The sequence below is a fragment of the Nerophis lumbriciformis genome, linkage group LG10 (assembly GCF_033978685.3).
Source record: "Nerophis lumbriciformis linkage group LG10, RoL_Nlum_v2.1, whole genome shotgun sequence".
In the NCBI taxonomy this organism is placed as follows: Eukaryota; Metazoa; Chordata; class Actinopteri; order Syngnathiformes; family Syngnathidae; genus Nerophis; species Nerophis lumbriciformis.
This window is the reverse complement of record NC_084557.2, coordinates 31,181,799-31,204,691: the sequence shown is the minus strand read 5'-3', so window position 1 is coordinate 31,204,691 and position 22,893 is coordinate 31,181,799. Positions and strand designations below refer to the sequence as shown.

Here is a 22,893-nt window from a genome sequence, read left to right as displayed (position 1 = left end):
AAGTCAGAAAGACCGCGCCCCACACAGGAAGTGGCGTCAGCTTCATAATAAAGCGGCTTAGTAACTCAGAGCTAACCACTGGAAATATGAAGGCGAGTCATCCAGACATGCCCGTGTTTCTCCTTCCTCTACATGGACGCTTGTGGAAATCACACATGAATACCTTAAGAGAAAGCGATTGCAGCTATTTGGGATACTACACATCTCAGACGGCAAGAGAACTTTAAAATGTCGAGGTCAGCTTGGATTCTACTTAACAAAAAACTTCTTCTATTTGTCGAAGGAGAGACAACGAGAATGCGGGCTCCCTTGGATGTGATAAAAAAAGCTAGCGTGTGCTTTGTATTACCTGGCCGTCGAGGGAAGACTACCTACGGAAAACAGCGAATGCTTTTGGATTGGCAAAGCAGACTGTATCGCCATGTATGTTGCGGACTCAACGTCTAGGTCCAGAGTATATGAAGTCACCAAAAACGAATGGACAATGAAAGTGAAGGCAAAAGAGTGAGGAGTGTCCTGACCAGATATCTAGCTCCTAGATTCATTGTTGTCAAATGTTCTTTGTCACATTGTGTACTTTCATGTATAATAAAGATTTGATTCATTTATGATGGCTCAGGTGTGATTCACTACAATAGGGCCCCACAGCACACTGGATTCCAGTTCATTGAAATACCACAACACTGGATATTGTTCAGATAAGTAAAATTTAAAGGGGAACATTATCACAATTTCAGAAGGGTTAAAACCATTAAAAATCAGTTCCCAGTGGCTTATTTTATTTTTCGAAGTTTTTTAAAAAATTTTACCCATCACGCAATATCCCTAAAACAAGCTTCAAAGTGCCTGATTTTAACCATCGTTATATACACCCGTCCATTTTCCTGTGACGTCACATAGTGATGCCAACACAAACAAACATGGCGCATAGAACAGCAAGCTATAGCGACATTAGCTCGGATTCAGACTCGGATTTCAGCGGCTTAAGCGATTCAACAGATTACGCATGTATTGAAACGGATGGTTGTAGTGTGGAGGCAGGTAGCGAAAACGAAATTGAAGAAGAAACTGAAGCTATTGAGCCATATCAGTTTGAACCGTATGCAAGCGAAACCGACGAAAACGACACGACAGCCAGCGACACGGGAGAAAGCGAGGACGAATTCGGCGATCGCCTCCTAACCAACGATTGGTATGTGTTTGTTTGGCATTAAAGGAAACTAACAACTATGAACTAGGTTTACAGCATATGAAATACATTTGGCAACAACATGCACTTTGAGAGTGCAGACAGCCAAATTTTCATCAATTAATATATTCTGTAGACATACCCTCATCCGCTATCTTTTCCTGAAAGCTGATCTGTCCAGTTTTGGAGTTGACGTCAGCAGGCCAGGGAAGCTAGGGTCGATATTCTTCTCTTGATCATCTTCGGTGGCATAAGGGATGGTGTGAGCCAAGACATCCAGGGGGTTTAGTTCGCTCGTCTGCGGGAACAAACTGCCGCCATTGCTTGCCATGCTACCGAGGTCTTTTGTCCCTGAATTGCTCACACACTCCGGCAGATTCAATGGGGGTCTGGCGGCAGATTTCTTTGACTTTATCGTTGGAAATGCATCTGCTTTGAGTGTCGCAGGATATCCACACATTCTTGCCATCTCTGTCGTAGCATAGCTTTCGTTGGTAAAGTGTGCGGAACAAACGTCCAATTTCTTGCCACTTTCGCATATTTGGGCCACTGGTGCAACTTAAATCCGTCCCTGTTCGTGTTGTTACACCCTCTGACAACACACCGACGAGGCATGATGTCTCCAAGGTACGGAAAACAGTCGAAAAAAACGGAATATAACAGAGCTGATTTGACTCGGTGTTTGTAATGTGTTTGAGAAAATGGCGGATTGCTTCCCGATGTGACGTCACTTTGTTCGCTCCGAGAGCGAATAATAGAAAGGCGTTTAATTCGCCAAAATTCACCCATTTAGAGTTCGGAAATCGGTTAAAAAAATGTATGGTCTTTTTTCTGCAACATCAAGGTATATATTGACGCTTACATAGGTCTGGTGATAATGTTCCCCTTTAAGAACTTGCACACAAAGCAACACTGGACATGTACATTTTCCCCGCATGCGTATTAGGTCGTGTTGCGCTGGCGGACGGAGGGGGTCTTAAACGTTGGCATTGTTGTGTGTGGACACGGATAAAGTTAGGTGGGATTTACCCTGGATAACCTTAGTGTAAACGGGGCCTTAAGTTCGATCACGGTGATCAGCTGTTAGCATATATTACCTCGATCAAACATGGCAGAAATTTCTGTTAGAAGATACCACAGTAGTTAACAGCAGGGAAGCAACGATGCTGTGTATAATCCTCCACGGAACAATCCACCTTTATTGAGCGTGATCCTGTGTGCGCACGGAACAATCCACCTTTATTGAGCGTGATCCTGTGTGTGTCTGTGAATGTCTTTGTGTACGTGTGCGTGTGTTTGTGTGAATGTGTTTGGGTACTCTTGTCTGCTCGACCGTCACGAAAGTCAGGCTTTTTACGACGTCATTAATGTTCAATCCACTTACACAGGTGGAAGTGGATCCCAGGAGAACAAAATAAAGAAATATGGCTAACACTGGCATAGAAGTAGAAGCACAACATTGAGAAGGATCAGACACTTTCACAGACTGCTGCAACTCGCTAGTAATCCTGCCCTGAATGCGGACTCGCAGGCAGGCGCAGAATGTCTGTGGGACTGAACTACTGTATTGGTTACGACTGGAATATTCTACACACCAACTAATATATTCAGAAAAAAATATATTTTTATACTTAAATATTTTTTAATCAAACTTTTTGTTGGTTTGCTGTAATTCAACTCCTCTGACATAGCATGTACAAAAAAAAAACTGCAGACAATTTTAGTTCAAATCATTTTTGAGCTTGTGGATGAAAACATTGTGTTTCTGAAATATTCATTACACGTGCTTAATGTGTTTGTACACATTATTTTACAGTACCTTAAATTCAAACTGCACTTAAAAATGTGTTTTCAAGAAACTACAGTATTTGAGTTAAAAAAAAAAAATCACAAACTGGGTCACTGTTTGCCTTTTGCCAAACCACTGGTAAGATGCACTGGTGTATACAAGTAATCAAAGAATACAAATAATAATTTACCATGTCAAAATAATGATTAGTAATCAATAACTTGAAATAAAAGTTTCATAGTATTCATTAGTGCATTATTTCAAGTGTTTCTTTTTAGTAATATTATGAAAGATGGCTATCATTAGGACCTGGCGAGGAGCAATCACATTTAATGAAATCAGTCATTCCATAACAAATGCATAACCAACCGCACTGGCTCACCACTTCAAAATGTGTTAAGTAAACTAATTTTAAGCGAGGAACAGCACTCTCACATTAGCCAAAGTTGCTCAACTTTAAGTGTGAGTACCCTCAATATCTAATCGCTGTTTCAATTCTTATGTCATATTGTTGTGTTGACAGTCTTAGTCTATGTAATATTACCATGGAAATCAAATTACTGTATTTCCTTTTCACTGATAAATCAGCTCACTAAAATGGTCAAAACTGTGAGTAATCAAATTTGAGACAAACAATTACGCTGCAGCCACCCCTGAAATTACTGCAAATAGTGTGTACTGCTGAATTACTCCAACCATTAAAGTCAATCTCTCCGGTTTTCTTCATGTCCCTGCATGTACTGTAATTTGACAGGATCTACGGTGCACAGTTAAACAAGGACTACACACACAAACATGGCACTTAACGGAAATGGCTCCATCCCTCCCATTCCCCGCTTCGTTGGATATGTTTTCTCCTGCTGTCTCCATCTCCACCCACACACAGGCACTCAGCATAAATCAGGCCCGGCACTGGTAATGGTGATTGACTGTTGGGAGTAATAGCTTGTGTATGATCACATTGTGAAAATTAAAAATAATTGGTGCTGTGTGTTTGTTGAGGTGTTCACTGCCTTTTTGGGGAGTGAATGCATCAAAGGGGGTCAAAGGGATATTTTTAATAATTAAAATAGAATATGGTTCTTGAAAATTATGATATATAAACCAATTTTGTGTTGCTTAGCTGTGAAAGGCGCATGTGTTGTTCTGATTTGGGATGAGCAATATACAGTAATGGATTTGTTGTTAAAATTCCTACAACCAATACTATTAAAGGCCTACTGAAATGTGATTTTCTTATTTAAACGGGGATAGCAGGTCCATTCTATGTGTCATACTTGATCATTTCGCGATATTGCCATATTTTTGCTGAAAGGATTTAGTAGAGAACATCGACGATAAAGTTCGCAACTTTTGGTCGCTGATAAAAAAGCCTTGCCTGTACCGGAAGTAGCAGACGATATGCGCGTGACGTCACAGGTTGTGGAGCTCCTCACATCTGCACATTGTTTACAATCATGGCCACCAGCAGCGAGAGCGACTCGGACCGAGAAAGCGACGATTTCCCCATTAATTTGAGCGAGGATGAAAGATTTGTGGATGAGGAAAGTGAGAGTGAAGGACTAGAGGGCAGTGGGAGCGATTCAGATAGGGAAGATGCTGTGAGAGGCGGGTGGGACCTGATATTCAGCTGGGAATGACTAAAACAGTAAATAAACACAAGACATATATATATATATTAGCCACAACACAACCAGGCTTATATTTAATATGCCACAAATTAATCCCGCATAACAAACACCTCCCCCCTCCCGTCCATATAACCCGCCAATACAACTCAAACACCTGCACAACACACTCAATCCCACAGCCCAAAGTACCGTTCACCTCCCCAAAGTTCATACAGCACATATATTTCCCCAAAGTCCCCAAAGTTACGTACGTGACATGCACATAGCGGCACGCACGTACGGGCAAGCGATCAAATGTTTGGAAGCCGCAGCTGCATGCGTACTCACGGTACCGCGTCTGCGCATCCAACTCAAAGTTCTCCTGGTAAGAGTCTCTGTTGTCCCAGTTCTCCACAGGCCAATGGTAAAGCATGACTGTCATCTTTCGGGAATGTAAACAATGAAACACCGGCTGTGTTATCCGGCACAACAGTCAGAGGGTGCATTCTACGGCGAGGGTGCGTTATCCGGCACAACACCTGCCGCAATACATTACTTCCCACCTACAGCTTTCTTCTTTGCTGTCTCCATTGTTCATTGAACAAATTGCAAAAGATTCACCAACACAGATGTCCAGAATACTGTGAAATTTTGCGATGAAAACAGACGACTTAATAGCTGGCCACCATGCTGTCCCAAAATGTCCTCTACAATCCGTGACGTCACGCGCAGGCGTCATAATACCGAGACGTTTTCAGCAGGATATTTCGCGCGGAATTTAAAATTGCAATTTAGTAAGCTAACCCGGCCGTATTGGCATGTGTTGCAATGTAAAGATTTCATCATTGATATATAAACTATCAGACTGCGTGGTCGGTAGTAGTGGGTTTCAGTAGGCCTTTAAACTCTTAATGCACACGGTAAGATATGTACAGTAAGACAAGTAAATACAATAACCGACAAGGAGACACACAGACATGGATACGTACTACTGTGCTGAATCGTTGAGTTGGTACTCCCGTGCACGGCTGAAGCATTCCTGGATCCCTGAGTCGGACCAGAGACGCATCATGGCGGACAGCAGTTCAGCAGAGTAAGGCTCTGTGTCCTCCATACGACTAACCACATCACACACCATCTTGGCATCCGCCTAAAGGGAGAGAGGAGGAAGGAAGAGTAATGTCATCTGAAGGCCTGATGAGGATCAAAGTGCCCGAACAATATTAAAATATCATCAAAGCAACACTTATGCACCAAGGCATAATTGCAGTAAAACAGACATATCGAGTCAAGTGCATCATACATGCATGGTTGAATAGTATTACGTTTACAATACATATGTTGTCACAAGAAGTATTTTTAAATCAATCGACAGACATAGATTAACTTTTTAACCAACTAAAAACATGTTCATAAGCCAGGTCAATGAATGCGTGTGCTGACAAACCTTGTCATGTCTTGAAGTAAATATTGCCTGGTCATTTTAGTGTTGAGTCAAAGTTTGTTAAGCCAAGCGCTGCACACAATCCTAACAGTCAAGTAAACACTTGGGCTTATACAACATGAGAGGTGTACAGGCTGGTCCAACAATATTACACTCAGGACTATCTCAGAGTAGTTAGATTTTTTTGTTTGTCTGTTTTTAAGACAAAACTTGAAGAGTTCTTAAATTGTAGCTAGTGGAAGCATCAACCACATTATATTAATTAGCATAGGATTGTGTTATTCAGTATTATGGCAGTATGTATATATATATATATATATATATATATATATATATATATATATATATATATACATACATACAGGTAAAAGCCAGTAAATTAGAATATTTTGAAAAACTTGATTTATTTCAGTAATTGCATTCAAAAGGTGTAACTTGTACATTATATTTATTCATTGCACACAGACTGATGCATTCAAATGTTTATTTCATTTAATTTTGATGATTTGAAGTGGCAACAAATGAAAATCCAAAATTCCGTGTGTCACAAAATTAGAATATTGTGTAAGGCTAATACAAAAAAGGGATTTTTAGAAATGTTGGCCAACTGAAAAGTATGAAAATGAAAAATATGAGCATGTACAATACTCAATACTTGGTTGGAGCTCCTTTTGCCTCAATTACTGCGTTAATGCGGCGTGGCATGGAGTCGATGAGTTTCTGGCACTGCTCAGGTGTTATGAGAGCCCAGGTTGCTCTGATAGTGGCCTTCAACTCTTCTGCGTTTTTGGGTCTGGCATTCTGCATCTTCCTTTTCACAATACCCCACAGATTTTCTATGGGGCTAAGGTCAGGGGAGTTGGCGGGCCAATTTAGAACAGAAATGCCATGGTCTGTAAACCAGGCATGGGTAGATTTTGCGCTGTGTGCAGGCGCCAAGTCCTGTTGGAACTTGAAATCTCCATCTCCATAGAGCAGGTCAGCAGCAGGAAGCATGAAGTGCTTTAAAACTTGCTGGTAGACGGCTGCGTTGACCCTGGATCTCAGGAAACAGAGTGGACCGACACCAGCTGGACTGCTGCTGAGTGGTCCAAAGTCATGTTTTCTGACGAAAGCAAATTTTGCATTTCCTTTGGAAATCGAGGTCCCAGAGTCTGGAGGAAGACAGGAGAGGCACAGGATCCACGTTGCCTGAAGTCTAGTGTAAAGTTTCCACCATCAGTGATGGTTTGGGGTGCCATGTCATCTGCTGGTGTCGGTCCACTCTGTTTCCTGAGATCCAGGGTCAACGCAGCCGTCTACCAGCAAGTTTTAAAGCACTTCATGCTTCCTGCTGCTGACCTGCTCTATGGAGATGGAGATTTCAAGTTCCAACAGGACTTGGCGCCTGCACACAGCGCAAAATCTACCCGTGCCTGGTTTACGGACCATGGTATTTCTGTTCTAAATTGGCCCGCCAACTCCCCTGACCTTAGCCCCATAGAAAATCTGTGGGGTATTGTGAAAAAGAAGATGCAGAATGCCAGACCCAAAAACGCAGAAGAGTTGAAGGCCACTATCAGAGCAACCTGGGCTCTCATAACACCTGAGCAGTGCCAGAAACTCATCGACTCCATGCCACGCCGCATTAACGCAGTAATTGAGGCAAAAGGAGCTCCAACCAAGTATTGAGTATTGTACATGCTCATATTTTTCATTTTCATACTTTTCAGTTGGCCAACATTTCTAAAAATCCCTTTTTTGTATTAGCCTTAAGTAATATTCTAATTTTGTGACACACGGAATTTTGGATTTTCATTTGTTGCCACTTCAAATCATCAAAATTAAATGAAATAAACATTTGAATGCATCAGTCTGTGTGCAATGAATAAATATAATGTACAAGTTACACCTTTTGAATGCAATTACTGAAATAAATCAAGTTTTTCAAAATATTCTAATTTACTGGCTTTTACCTGTATATATATGATACAGTGTTTGTGTTTGGTTGTTTCTATATATATATATATATATATATATATATATATATATATATATATATATATATATATATACATATACACATATACATGTATTGTTGCATTTGTTGATAATAGAGGTAATTATTGTCATTATTCATTATCAATCGTGCTATTTCTTTTGGTATTTGTATTGCTCCATTTGTAGTGTAATAATGTTCATTGTGATTTCTGTGTTATTAATTCTTACTTCACTAACTGTTTTTTTGGCATGCTATCACTTTTCGCATCATATTTGTACATATTATATTTGCTTATGCTGGTCTGTTGTTGTTGTTATTGTTGTGTTTGTGGTTGTTGTTGTCTCTCTGTCTTATCCCCCTCTTGTCCTCGCAATTTCCCCCTCTGTCTTCTTTTTTTTCTCTTTCTATCCCCTTCTGCGCCAAACATTAACATAAATCCATTAAATAAAGTCAAATACAAATAAGGTAACAAGAGAAGTATCCCACAATTCTCTTTGGTAAAGTAAATCTGTACAACAAACATGGGCAAAAAATAAAATAAAAATACTTTCGATATTTCAAGACTTCCGGTCATTTGAAAACAGCACTGCACATCATAATGGCGGCTACAGTTTCGATGTTAAAGGTCTAAAAAAAATATTTGGAATCGTCCGGCGGGTGGAATTGAAAATCTTAATGGGCCATAATTTGCCCAGATATGATATGGAGGGTTTTTGGTATTAATCTATCTTTTGCAATCCCAGTCACTGCCGTTGTGTCCTTGGGCAAGACACTTCACCCACCTTGCGCCCAGTGCCACCCACACTGGTGTATGAATCTGAATGAATGTTTTGTGGTGATCGGTTGGTGCAAATCGGCAGCCATGTTTCCGTCAGTTCACCCCAGGGCAGCTGTAGCTACAAATATATCTTACCAAGCACCACCATATTGTGAATGTGGAGTGAATTAATGATGGGTGTTGTGTGTTTTGAGTCACTAGAGAAAAGCGCTATACAAATATTTAAAACATGAGATGAATTGCACGTTTCACACCAACTAAAAAGCTCAGTTTTACCAGTCCACACATGAACAATGAGTTTTGCATCATGGCGATATTCTGTAACCATTATTGCAAATTCGACGTGTATGGGATTTTACGTTGTGCCGTCCTTCCCATGTTTGAAAAATAGGCAAGGACTGCTGATAATGAGAGATTAAGAGCACATCTACAGACACACTCTTTAAGCTGCCGAGGCAGAGGCACCATGACACCTTGTCCTTTTTCAATAATACTGTAAAGCTTCTGGCCTCTTATACTTGGCAACAATCCAACTGGAACAGTTTTGATTTAATATGTTTTCCAGCTTGGAATAAAGCTGAGCTTGAGCTTCCTCCCACTGATTGATGCTGGCTGCGGTGTCACACAGCACCTGATATGGAGAAAGAGCTAGTGTGTGCATCTGGATGTCCGCATGTGAATGAGGGTCAGTGCAAAATGAGACTTACTGTACTCTGTTTTCTATTTGTGTGTGTATTCCACTTTGAAGTGCCGGGCAGTGGGCCACAGATACACTTACAAGCCCTAAGCAGACAAAGGGAAGCATCTAAACATTTTGTCCAGGATCAGTGTGTGTGTGAGAGATGCTGATGGGTTTTTTGTTGTGCAACCATCCCTGTTTTACATTCATTGGCTTTCTCACTCACTTTCAAGCAAACTCAACAGTACACACTATGAAACTTATCTAGAGCCAAATGCCAAACTGCAACCATCTCTAATTAACCCACACGGCTTTATGATCATGTGGCAATGATACCATTCAAAGAATGTCCAACATGGAAAATAATGTAGTCCAAAATATTTAAAACATCAGTTAAAATTAAAGCTGCAAGCAGCGATGGACGGGACCGACTTTGACGGCACATAAAATCCAAACCGGAGCTGTAATTAAAACTATTTGGTAAAATTTTATCAGAAGGGTTCAATCTCACTCCTGTGCTAGTTTGAAGCCGACACGACAAACGCGCTCAGAGGAGATAATGTTTGAAAAAAGGTGACCGGTTTTACAAAACTTTTGTTTTGTAGGTGGAATTGCAAACTTCCTGTTGATTTTTGCTGGGGGTTGTCAATATATGAAATGTAGGTCTAAGTGAGACCTACATAGAGGTTTTTGTTTCATGTCTCTAAGACATTCCTACTGGAAGTTACAGGCAGTTTTGTCTGAGTTTTCTTTCTAGGAGCAGCTGTGTCTGTGTTTTCTTCCTAGGGAGCGCTACAGCGCAATTTTGAGTTTTGGGGTTGGGTTTTTTTATTAGATCACAATTTTTGCCAGTCCTGATGTGTGTGTCCAGTTTGGTGAGTTTTGAAGCATGTTAAGGGGGGTCACATTACAGCTCAAAGAGGCAAAAGTGACAGTTTTTACTAAACTTTTGTTTTGAAGGGGGAATTGCCAACTTCCTGTTGATTTTTGCTGAAGGATGTCAATGTACGAAATCTAGGTCTAAGTCAGACCTACATATAGGTTTTTGTTGCATGTCTCTACGACATTCCTACTGGAAGTTACAAGCAGTTTTGTCTGTGTTTATTCCTAGGGGGCGCTAGAGCGCAATTTTGAGTTCTGGGGTTTGGTTTTTTTAGTAGATAGCAATTTTTGCCAGTCCTGATGTGTGTGTCAAATATGGTGAGTTTTGAAGCATGTTAAGAGGGTCAAATTACAGCTCAAAGAGGCGGCGGTATAATAATAAAGAATAAAACGTTACAATTACAATAGAGTTCTCTGTCTCAAAGGGACATTGCGGTCCCTAATTATTGGATTCATCACAGTTATTTCAATTTACAATGCAATGATTATTTTTGTACCACTGCAGTTCAACTCTGACTTTACTATTAAATGTATTATGTTTGGGTAAGAACCTAATTTCATAGTGATATTCTCATATATATTTTAGTCCGGACACAGGATAAAGTTGGTTCTGGTTAAATGGTCCACACATGCATGATTTCCCATCCTATATTTAACCATGCTAGTCACACTTAAGGGCTGTGGGCTGAATGCAGCTAACCAAATCCTTGTACGTGTCTGTGCAAGCGCTTCAAACCAACAGCAGGTCCATGAATAAAAATGCATCGTGCGAGAGTATAGGAGGCTACTTACTATATTCGGTGAAATGAGTGTAAAACTGACAATATGGGCATTATTTCATGTTTAGAGGGCTCTACATTGTGAACAGTTTTTTACAACTCTAACTATAAAAATATAAAAATAATTGATAATACTATCATTATTATTGATTAATTCTGAAATGTGTTTACTACGGTCAGACCAATTAGTTGTGATCAATAAGAATTAGAATTCAATCTGTATTGAATAATATCAAATTGTTCATTAACCGTTTTTCAAATACCTTGTTTTTGAATCATATCGTAACACATGTATCTAGATGCTTGTCGAATCGTCCATCACAAAGAGTTGTACAAGCCTAACAGTTATTAACAATAACAGCTACCTTTCTTAAGTCAATCAATCAAAACTTTATATGACACGTTTCATACACAGGCAAATTGCAACAAAAGGTGCTAAAATGAAAAGACTCAAATTAATTCACACAATAAAAAATAACGCCATTCTCACTCGTCACCATCACCACCAAAAGGACCAGTGCCATTAATCTGACAGTGAGTTAAGAATATAACAGCGGCTACATTGCACAATTAAGACAGAATAACTTTTTTTAAGAGTTTGTATCCCGAATTGCACGGCTCCCATAAGCTCCATTGTAAGCAAACTTTTGATCGCATTTATTTAATATTTAGAATGCAAAAAATAAAAAATAAATAACATCGATCGTCATGTCTTTCATAATGATTGTGAATGATAGACAACATTCCCCAAAAAGTGCAGTTCCCTTTTAATGGGGTGAATAAAACAAATTAAATTGATTTGTTTTGCTGTCTGTCAGCTTTTCCTATTGGTGTTCGATTTTCTTGCAATGTGCATTTTCTTGCACTTGCATCATTACAACACATCACTACAACACCACAACGCCTCCCAGAGTGCTCCTTCAGTGTGCTAAAAGTACGTTTTGTTGTCTAAATCGCACAATATTGCCCAGAAAAGGTGGTACATATTATATTTTTAACTGCATGGCAACAACATGACACAATGCACTTGTTATCAATTGTACACACAGTCTTACTAAATCATCAGCAACACACCCACTAACAGTACACACAATGTTATAGTTACCACACATTATTTAGCACTTTAGTAGATCAGGCTCATAATATATTTTTTCCATGTCCTAGCACACAAAATTCCCATGAGATCAGTAAAAAAAAGTTTCAATTGCACAAAGGACACAATCACATACAGTAAACTATAATTACCGTGTGTTTCTGTCATTTTGCTGATGCTTTATTTAAAATGATAGCTAAACTATGTTTGAATACTGGTTTCTGCATAATATAAACAATTCGTAATGTTTTTTTTATTGAAAGAGCCATTTAGCATGCACACAGTAGTAATGTGTACAACATAAACAATACAGTATCTCTCTGATTGTGAACCAATTAGATATCTCGGATAACAATCACTATTAACAGTCTGTTTTCACTCTGTCTTGTCAGTCCTAACCCTCCTCTCTTCTATTTTTGGACTTGCGTTCACTCGTTCAATCATTTTTTTAATCTGTCTTGACAACTGAACCTAACCCTAACATCATGGCTGTAGTCGTATAACCAGCATACGATCTAAAGCCAAATCCACAAAGACAATTCATTATTATATCATCTAGTTTCTCTGCTGTCTACTGGCTCACCACACCCTCTTACGCTGCCTCTAGTTTTCAACTATCTTCATCCCTCTCTCTCTCCTACTCCTCCGCATCATGTGACTCTCTGATGCAGTTGCCATGGTGACCATGCTCATCCCCCAGGAATGCAATATTCACTGTTTGGCTCTCCCTTGTGATCGTCCCATCTATTCCGCTGCACCCTTCTTGTTTCCATCACCCTTATCGGCCTGTCCCTCCATTTTGTCTTACCCTGTTCCACGATATATAAAAACATAATTATCAAACATACTTTAATTTCTGCATTAATCTGAATCTTTTCTGTGCAACTTATGTATCTACAGCGGGAGAAATATCATCTTCTTGTCTCATACACTCCCTCCCTCTGTAGAGCCACTGCTGAAAACTGGAAGTAATGAAATATTTAACTGTTGTTCCGGCCCTCCTATGGCCTGCCCTGTGGAGCCCTCACACACAGATGCATTGACACACACACACACACACACACACACACACACACACACACACTATGTAGCCCAGGCTTTGCTTCATTGGGGCTTCCGTCAGCACACTCACAGGGTGTCATACAAACACCCGTCTACAGAGGAAGGATCCCCTGGATGCAAAGCATGCAAATCGTGTGATTGTTAAAATGTGCTTTATGGTGGCAAGCATAACACAAAGAGGGTGGTAAAAATGATTTTCATCGTCCCCATCCAAACACTGAGGGAGAACAGGTGGAACATGGAGAGAGGAGAAGCATGCATATGGATGTCGAATCTTACAGCTGCAACTAATTAACATTTTCTTTTGGTCTCGAAATTATGTTGGATACCTTCACAATTAACACATACCTAATTGATAGTAAGTAGACTTCACTAATGATGGCAGCTTCATGCAAATGTGGTTATAGTTTAGTTTCATTTGAATATGCTAAGCTAAATTACATACATTAACATATTATGGTTATACTTGTATTGTACTTAGTATTCATTAGTTGGCTGCTGGGTGCCCAAAACAGGAGCTACCATATTTTTCGGAGTATAAGTCGCACCGGAGTATAAGTTGCACCTGCCGAAAATGCATAATAAACAAGGAAAAAACATATATAAATCGCACTGGAGCCCGGCCAAACTATGAAAAAAACTGCGACTTATAGTCCGAAAAATACGGTAATTGCAACACCAGAAGTTGTGCAGTAGAGGTATTAACATATTTGTACTTTGTCTAATTTCAATATGGGTGGGATCGTCTTTTACGGTTGGAAATGGAAAACATTGTGGGTGGACAGGGAAAACATTCTGTGGATTCTGAAAATAATGCTTTGTTTTTATCCAATCAGAATTCAGCTAGCTTATGTTGCCATGCTGTACCAAATCTGCCGGGGCCTTCAGATTTAGTAATGCGGGCGTCTGTGCACTGTAAGTGAACGGGCACAAACAGTGATAGACAGTGTATGTTGTCAGTAAGGCCTTCTAGATGGCCTAAGACAGATATATAGTGATGCTATGAGCCAGGTAACATAACAATTCCATTACCCAGCATGCCACAGTAGTGGTGAGCATGCGCAGTAGCCCGGTTTAGGTTGTTGAATGTAGCCATGCTTGATGTTTTTGATGAGCACACTGTGGAGTAAACTTTAAGAACTCAGCCAACACGCCTCGTCTGCATCTTTTTTGATTAGACAAGACAACACATATATTTGCAAGGCCATTTCCAAGAAGGATATTTAAAGAGAAACTACATCTTGCGAGAAGATGTCAGCCAACCCCGGAAGCGAGCTCAGCTTTCAATGAAATGTGAGTTCAGATATTTTTTATTTCTTTATTTTTTCACGTTTAAAATGCTTTTTGCAATTTTAATTTTGACAGTACCACATAAGATATGTTTTAATTGCTGATGCAGGTTTATTGTTTTTTATATGCGCCAGAAAATAACCCGTTTTGTACAATGCCCAGTAGTGTGTAAATGTGTCTCTGTATAGTATTTCTCCAGCAATGGTCATGTGGGGACATCAATGATGGTATTTTGAGAGGTAATCATTTAAGTCAAACATCACTGACGGCCTAGGTGGGAAATGCACTGGTCTACATAACATGTAATGATAGTTCCTTGGTGAAAATTTGCATAAATGTAGCAGTAAATACCAATATTCAAGCTACTTATTTTCTGCCTCTAAAAACAATCAGTTTTGAAAGGTGTTTCATTGTCTCCTTCATTGCCTTAAAGAGTAGGCACCAACACTGTCATTATAAGTATTTTTAGTAGAATAATGTTATATTGCCATAGAGGTTGTTGAAGCTGTTGTTCTACAAGAGGGCTAAGCTACAAGCTACAATACACTTCTAACTAACATTGCTAATGTATCCTTCACACATTGCTAATATACTGTTATTTCTTACAGATTAATTGTCTCCCCCATTGCCATAAATAGTAGACACAGAGCCCACCATTTAAAGTAGTAATACTGGCACAGGTTTGTGAAGCAATAATATTCTGGTTTGTACACAGTAGGACAGTGTTTTTCAACCTTTTTTGAGCCAAAGCACATTTTTTGCATTGAAAAAATCCGGAGGCACACCACCAGCAGAAATCATTAAAAAACGAAACTCAGTTGACAGTAAAGAGTCGTCGTCGCAATTGTTGGATATGACTTTAAACCATAACCAAGCATGCATCAATATAGCTCTTGTCTCAAAGTAGGTGTAATGTCACCACCTGTCACATCACGCCCTGACTTATTTTGAGTTTTTTGATGTTTTCCTGTGTGTAGTGTTTTAGTTCTTGTCTTGCGCTCCTATTTTGGTGGCTTTTTCTCTTTTTATGGTATTTTCCTGTAGCAGTTTCATGTCTTCCTTTGAGCGATATTTCCCGCATCTACTTTGTTTTAGCAATCATGAATATTTCAGTTGTTTTCATTCTTCTTTGTGGGGACATTGTTGATTGTCATATCATGTTCGGCTGTACATTGTCTTTGCTCCACAGTAAGTATTTGCTGTCGTCCAGCATTCTGTTTTTGTTTACTTTGTAGCCAGTTCAGTTTTAGTTTTGTTCTGCATAGCCTTCCCTAAGCTTCAATGCTTTTTCTTAGGGGCACTCACCTTTTGTTTATTTTTGGTTTAAGCATTAGAGACCTTTTTTACCTGCACACTGCCTCCCGCTGTTTCCGACATCTACAAAGCAATTAGCTACCTACTGATATGGAAGAGTATTACACGGTTACTCTGACGAGCTCTAGACAGCACCGACACTCAACAACAACACATCATTTTCAGACTATAATTACTGGTTTGCAAAAAATATTTTTAACCCAAATAGGTGAAATTAGATAATCTCCCACGGCACACCAGACTGTATCCCACGGCACGCTCGTGTGCCGCAGCACAGTGGTTGGAAAACACTGCAGTAGGAGATACTTCTTCCCAGCTGAAGGCACATTGCCGCAAAATGAAAAAGTTAGTCTGGCACTTTTTAGTTCCTCAGGTGAGACTGGAGGTGTGTGTCGAGACCTATGTTGGTTAATACAACAAATAACTGAGCATTTTCATTGGGTTGCACTTTGGGCATTATGTCGTGTGGACTACAAACCCTCATACATAAATTAAAAGTGGCGGACTTGCATAAAGGACTTTGGGTAGATTACTACCATATATGGATAATCCGCCGACATTCATCTTGAAAAAATGTCACACATGGTGCAAAGTCTAAACGGATCGTTTGGAGGAAAAATGAAGGAAGGCAAGATTGTTTTATAAAAATATTTGCAATGACTCCATGATTTCAAATTTTTAGGAATGATGCAGATCCCAAATACACAATAGTAAGTTTTTTTGTCTTTTATGATTTATAAATGTTGGATACTCGGGTTAAACATTGCCTAAGCATCAAATCATTAGGTTCATGCATTAGTTCGCGAGCTTACACACAGTTTTGCATGTCTCTGAACGCTGGGGTTTGCAATTTAGCTATGTTGTGATGTCACAGTGAGGTGGACATACTTATTTGAACATAAAGTTATCGGTCAGGGAGTGTGCTGTATGGGGCCAGCGGAGTTGGAGGAAACACCAAAAAAGGTAGGATAAAGTATTATTTTCATTTAATCTTGACGTCCACACAATATCACAGATGTGCGACAAGCAATGACATACAGTATATGCGGCTAAAAACAGCTTTTTTAAGCAGCTCTGTATCAATCGAAGGTGTGCAGGTGTACCTGATGTTGTGACCGAATTAATCTATATGTTTATGAAGTATATTTTCAACAGTGTCTAAAAAAATAAATAAAGGCGACGTTTATCTTTCATAAATCTAAACAATGTACATTTTCAAAAGATAACTTTTAGAGAGGGAAGAGGTGGGGGCTGTGTTTTTATTCAAATAAACTACCGGTATATACATTATCTAGACCACAAGCAATTTTTAATGTAGGTTAGAATCATCAGAGTCCTCTTCAAACAAGCTAATTATGAATATATTACTGACAGTAACATTTTCAAACACCCCGTTGTCATTTGCATTAATAATGCTTTATAATCAACACAATATGATAACATTTACAAAATGTATTCACTTTGTTGTTTGTTGAAACAATTTTTATACAGTACTTTAGTTTTCGACTCAAATTTGAATTATGCATATTTTGGTCTTAAACAAATTCAGGGGAAATAAGTTGTTTAATAATGCATTTTTGTCAGTGCAACATTACTAATGTAAGATAATTAAAACATAAATGAACACATGTTTCTGTCAACTCCCATCGGGGATCGAAGCCAGTATGTCTTCCTTACAAGACCAGTGCGCTAAGAGTGTGGATTACAGACGTGAATGTCAATGTCAATGCTATCATATTCTTATCTGTGCACTGCAAAAAGTCAGTGTTCAAAAACAAGAAAAAGAAATACAGAATTGTCAGAATTGAGCAGACCTAAAAACATATACAGTATTACTACTGTGTCTGTACAAAGTTGTGAAAAACAGAGAGTGCAGACAGAGCGATTGTCTAAAAAGAAAGAAGGCGATTATGGCTTGCTAGCCTCAGACAGAATTTGGATGCGAATAATGTGGATGACATTCAAATTTGCTCAGCTCATTTTGTGTCGGGTACGTATGAATACATTTTTATCTGTTTTTGTGACTTAAAAAAAAAAAATAAAATAAAAAAAAAAAAAATATATATATATATATATATATATATATATATATATATATATATATATATATATATATATATATATACACACACAGTATATCTGCCTATTTGTGGTGGCCCTGTGATGAGATGGCGACTTGTCCAGGGTGTACCCCGCCTTCCGCCCGAATGCAGCTGAGATAGGCTCCAGCACCCTCCGTGACCCCAAAAGGGACAAGCGGTAGAAAAAATGGATGGATGGATATATATGTATATATATATATATATATATATATATATATATATATATTTATTGCTAAAGAAACAAGGTATGCCTGGGCGATATGGCCTAAAAATAAAATCCCCAATTTTTTCACAAAAAATTTGATTTACGATTTTTTCCTATTTTTTTCCATACTTTCCATACAAATAGCAGAGATAATTTAAAACAGGGTTTTCTTTTATTTGATCAAAAACTGTTACATTGAAATGACAGTGCGTACGCTGCATCTTAATCTTTGCAAAATTTTAATTTGAATAATGTTGTACTTTTTCGACCATATATAAATTTGACTTTTTATGGAATAACGTTTTAAAATTAAGAGTTTTGAATAAAATACTTCTGTTAACACAAAAATAGCATTCCACATTGCATGCAAATAAATCATTATCTCCAACATTGAGATTAATAGTGAGAACTTAAAACTTTTGTCTTGAATAGAATACCCCTGTAAATAAAATGTAGCGTTGTACATTGTATGCAAACAAATACGTAATAAGTAAAACATTGAAAACAAAGTCAAGTGGATAAATGCAGGCCTCTTTTCCATTCACCCATCTTTGTGGTAGAAAATTACTTTTAAAAGCAATTAATTATAGTTTCTCGTTATTTTACCAAAAAGTATTTAATTACTAAAGGAATTACTCATTTGCTAATTGAATAATTACTAAGGAAAGTAATTAATGCGTTACTGTAAAAAAAATCAAATATCCGGCTTATGCAATTGAGAGATGTATCATATTTGGGTAGAATGTGTGAGTGCTTCTTTAAAAGGCAGTACCTGTTGCCTCGTAACGTGTGACGTCAGCGCCCAGAGAGAGCAGCATGTGTGTGTTAGCTTAGCAGGGGCAGTTTGTCGGCAGTTCCAGCAGCTCTGTTGACTGTTGTCACTGGATTGTGTTAATTCTGGTTAATAAAGAGGTTAAATGTGTCCATGGCCGTCATATCTTCTGGTCCACAAAGGGGGTATTGTGTGGATTGCAAGCTAAAGGTTTTTACATCAATCATTGAGTTGTTCCCTCGTAGTTAGTAGTAGTGTGAATGTGTTTGTTGTCTGCTGTGTGTGATGTTGCCTCATTCTATTTGACACAGACATAGGGAGAAGTACAGAGCGCCAATAAACCTTAAAGGCACTGCCTTTGCGTGCCGGCCCAATCACATAATATCTACGACTTATCCCACACACCATTGAATGCAATGCATACGTGGTCAACAGCCATACAGGTCACACTGAGGGTGGCCGTATAAACAACTTTAACACTGTTACAAATATGCGCCACACTGTGAACCCACACCAAACAAGAATGACAAACACATTTCGAGAGAACATCCGCACCGTAACACAACATAAACACAACAGAACAAATACCCAGAACCCCTTGCAGCACTAACTCTTCCGGGATGCTACAATATACACCCCCCGCTACCCTCCCCCCACTCCGCCCACCCCAACCCCGCCCACCTCAACCTCCTCATGCTCTCTCAGGGAGAGCATGTCCCAAATTTCAAGCTGCTGTTTTGAGGCATGTTAAAAAAAATAATGCACTTTGTGACTTCAATAATAAATATGGCAGTGCCCTGTTGGCATTGTTTTCCATAACTTGAGTTGATTTATTTTGGAAAACCTTGTTACATTGTTTAATGCATCCAGCGGGGCATCCATCCATCCATCCATTTCCTACCGCTTGCCCCTTTTGGGGTCGCGGGGGGTGCTGGAGCCTATCTCAGCTGCATCACAACAAAATTAGGCATAATAATGTGTTAATTCCACAACTGTATATATCGGTATCGGTTGATATCGGAATCGGTAATTAAGAGTTGGACAATATTGGAATATCGAATATCGGCAAAAAAGCCATTATCGGACAGCTCTACTGACAGCCCTTTTGTTGCGTAGCTCGGTTGGTAGAACGGCCGTGCCAGCAACCTGAGGGTTCTAGGTTTGATCCCCGCTTCTGCCATCCTTGTCACAGCTGTTGTGTCCTTGGGCAAGACACTTCACCCACTTGCTCCCAGTGCCACCCACACTGGTTTAAAAATGTAACTCAGGTAATGGGTTTCACTATGTAAAGCACTTTGAGCCACTTGAGAAAAGCGCTATATAAATACAATTCACTTCACTTCACTTTTATTTTTTCTTTGAAACTCTCTCGCTAGCGTTAGGATTAGCCATGTTTTTAATCTCCGCTAAGGAAGTAAGGGGGCGGGCAAGGGCCACAAAAGCCCCTCTGGGCAAAAAGTATGCCAAAGCAAAAGGAGAATTTTTAAATCTTTATTTTAATTTTTTAAATCATCTGCAACAAGAAACTCGAATATATCAATAAAATCGATATATCACCCAATCCTAAAACAAGGACTAGCTTTTATTTAAGCATGACAAGATGACATTGCTAAGTTGATTGGCAACACTAAATTGGCCCTAGTGTGTGAATGTGAGTGTGAATGTTGTCTGTCTATCTGTTTTGGCCCTGCGATGAAGTGGCGACTTGTCCAGGGTGTACCTTGCCTTCCGCCCGATTGTAGCTGAGATAGGCTCCAGCTCCCCCCGCGACCCCGAAGGGAATAAGCGGTAGAAAATGGATGGATGGATGGATGACATTGCAAATATTCCTTGCTTTACTCACCCAAAAATAAACTGAGTGTAAACATTGAACAGAAAACCTTTATAGCTTTTAATGTCAGTTGTATAAACTTGGAAAAAAGATTAGGCATGAGAAGCTGATCTGAAATGTATGGAATACATAATAGAAATAATATATAATATATAAGAGTATGTTTTTATACTTTTACTGCTGTGAGTACACTACTACCACAGATACATTAGCGTGTGTTTACTGTATGTAATAGTATGATTTCACTAGTAAACATCTCATATTGATCTCATTCGGCAATTGGCGCCACTTTACCCACATAACACTCCTTTGAGGGGGTTAAGTTGATCCTTGTATAGTTGTGCAAGTGTTTTGATGTGTTTCAGCATCGTTTGACACTGACTTATCCTGGATTTTTTACTTTTACATCATCATTCCATTCAATTTCACCGCAATGTTTACAAAAGCTTCCCTCCTCGGTGGCTCCCTGGATGTGGAGCCACCGAGGAGGGGGGCGGGGGGGTTACCCACATATGCGGTCCTCTCCAAGGTTTCTCATAGTCATTCACATCGACGTCCCACTGGGGTGAGTTTTCCTTGCCCTTATGTGGGCTCTGTACCGAGGATGTCGTTGTGGTTTGTGCAGCCCTTTGAGACACTTGTGATTTAGGGACTTGTCCAGGGTGTACCCCGCCTTCCGCCCGATTGTAGCTGAGATAGGCTCCAGCGCCCCCCGCGACCCCAAAGGGAATAAGCGGTAGAAAATGGATGGATGGATGGATGATTGATTGACTTTATATGTTTCCCTCCACCGGCTTCAAGCGTGCATTAAATTGATCGTTCTGGAGCCACAAATCGTTGAACTTGCACATACCCAACTTTCATGCAAGTAATTCCCCTTTGCTGTGGGCTTTTGTTTAGTTTTCTCCACAGTTATGCTAAGCTGTGCACAGCACACGAGCTGGTGAGCGATTAATTCTGACCGAGCAGCACAGGTAGCCTACTTTAGTTCTGTTTTGTAGTGTTTATGGTGTCCTCAAAAATCGAAACACTTAAAAGCAAGACTGAAGTCTATGCATGTTTTAAATAAATGTAAGGTTAATAGATTTTAGTACCTTTCAAAATCGTATTTACGACTTTTTATGAGATTTTAGGAGAATTTTAGACATTTTCAGGCCTTAAATTCAAACTGGTGGATTTAAGACTTTTTAAGACTCTTTAAGACCCCTCGAATACCCAGGTAGTAGGGCTTTACCGGTCTTACAGTTAATACCGGCGTGCGGGAAGTGTCTGGCGCACATCCAGAGTTGCTACCGCCTACCCACACAGCCGACATGCCGGCACCATAGCTCTGGTGGCTGGCGGGGGCGGGCGGCGGCTTGTCTTTATTAACCAGAGGTAACACAAGCCGGTGAAAAGATTCAACAGAACAGCCGTCAGAGCCGACAAACTGCCGCTGCTAACTGCTAAAGCTAACTAATACATTTGAGCTGAAACCCTCACTGAAATCACACGTCGCTTGGCAACAGACACCGCCTTTTTAAGGCACACCCACGCATTCAAAAAATTATCTCAACTGCATATGACATATATTTAAATATATATTTAATATATTTTTTTTTTTTTAAAGTAAAAATGCATTACTTTCCCTAGTAATTAATTACATGTATTAAGGAGTAGTTCCATTAGTAATTAAATTACTTGTTTGTTTACAATTAATTACCTTTCAAAAGTAATTTTCAGAACACTAGTAGTAACAGTAATGTGGTGTTGAGTTTAAACGAAATACTTTGCACGTTTCGTTCAAAATACCGATATATATCGTATATCGCGATTCGGCTTGAAAATAGTTTTGGTCCATTTCGCACAGCCCTAGTTTGTAGCAATAAATAAAATTAAAACATTTTAGCAATATGTTTGTGTTTACTTGCAGTAAGTGTGTTTATCCTAAACATTTATGGCACTTCATTTTATACACAGTGGCATTTTTAAAGGGGAACATTATCACCAGACCTATGTAAGCGTCAATATATACCTTGATGTTGCAGAAAAAAGACCATATATTTTTTTAACCGATTTCCGAACTCTAAATGGGTGAATTTTGGCGAATTAAA

The 22,893-nt window shown here is 39.3% G+C and overlaps 1 protein-coding gene across 1 annotated transcript in view; it reads right to left on the bottom strand.

Annotated features, from left to right (window-relative positions):
- Positions 1-22,893, bottom strand: part of LOC133612437 (guanine nucleotide-binding protein G(o) subunit alpha) — a 230,521-nt gene that overhangs the window by 62,864 nt on the left and 144,764 nt on the right. Inside the window, exon 4 of the mRNA XM_061969849.2 lies at positions 5,578-5,738. Within this exon, the coding sequence (XP_061825833.1) occupies positions 5,578-5,738 (161 nt within the window). The remainder of the gene's footprint in view (positions 1-5,577; positions 5,739-22,893) is intronic.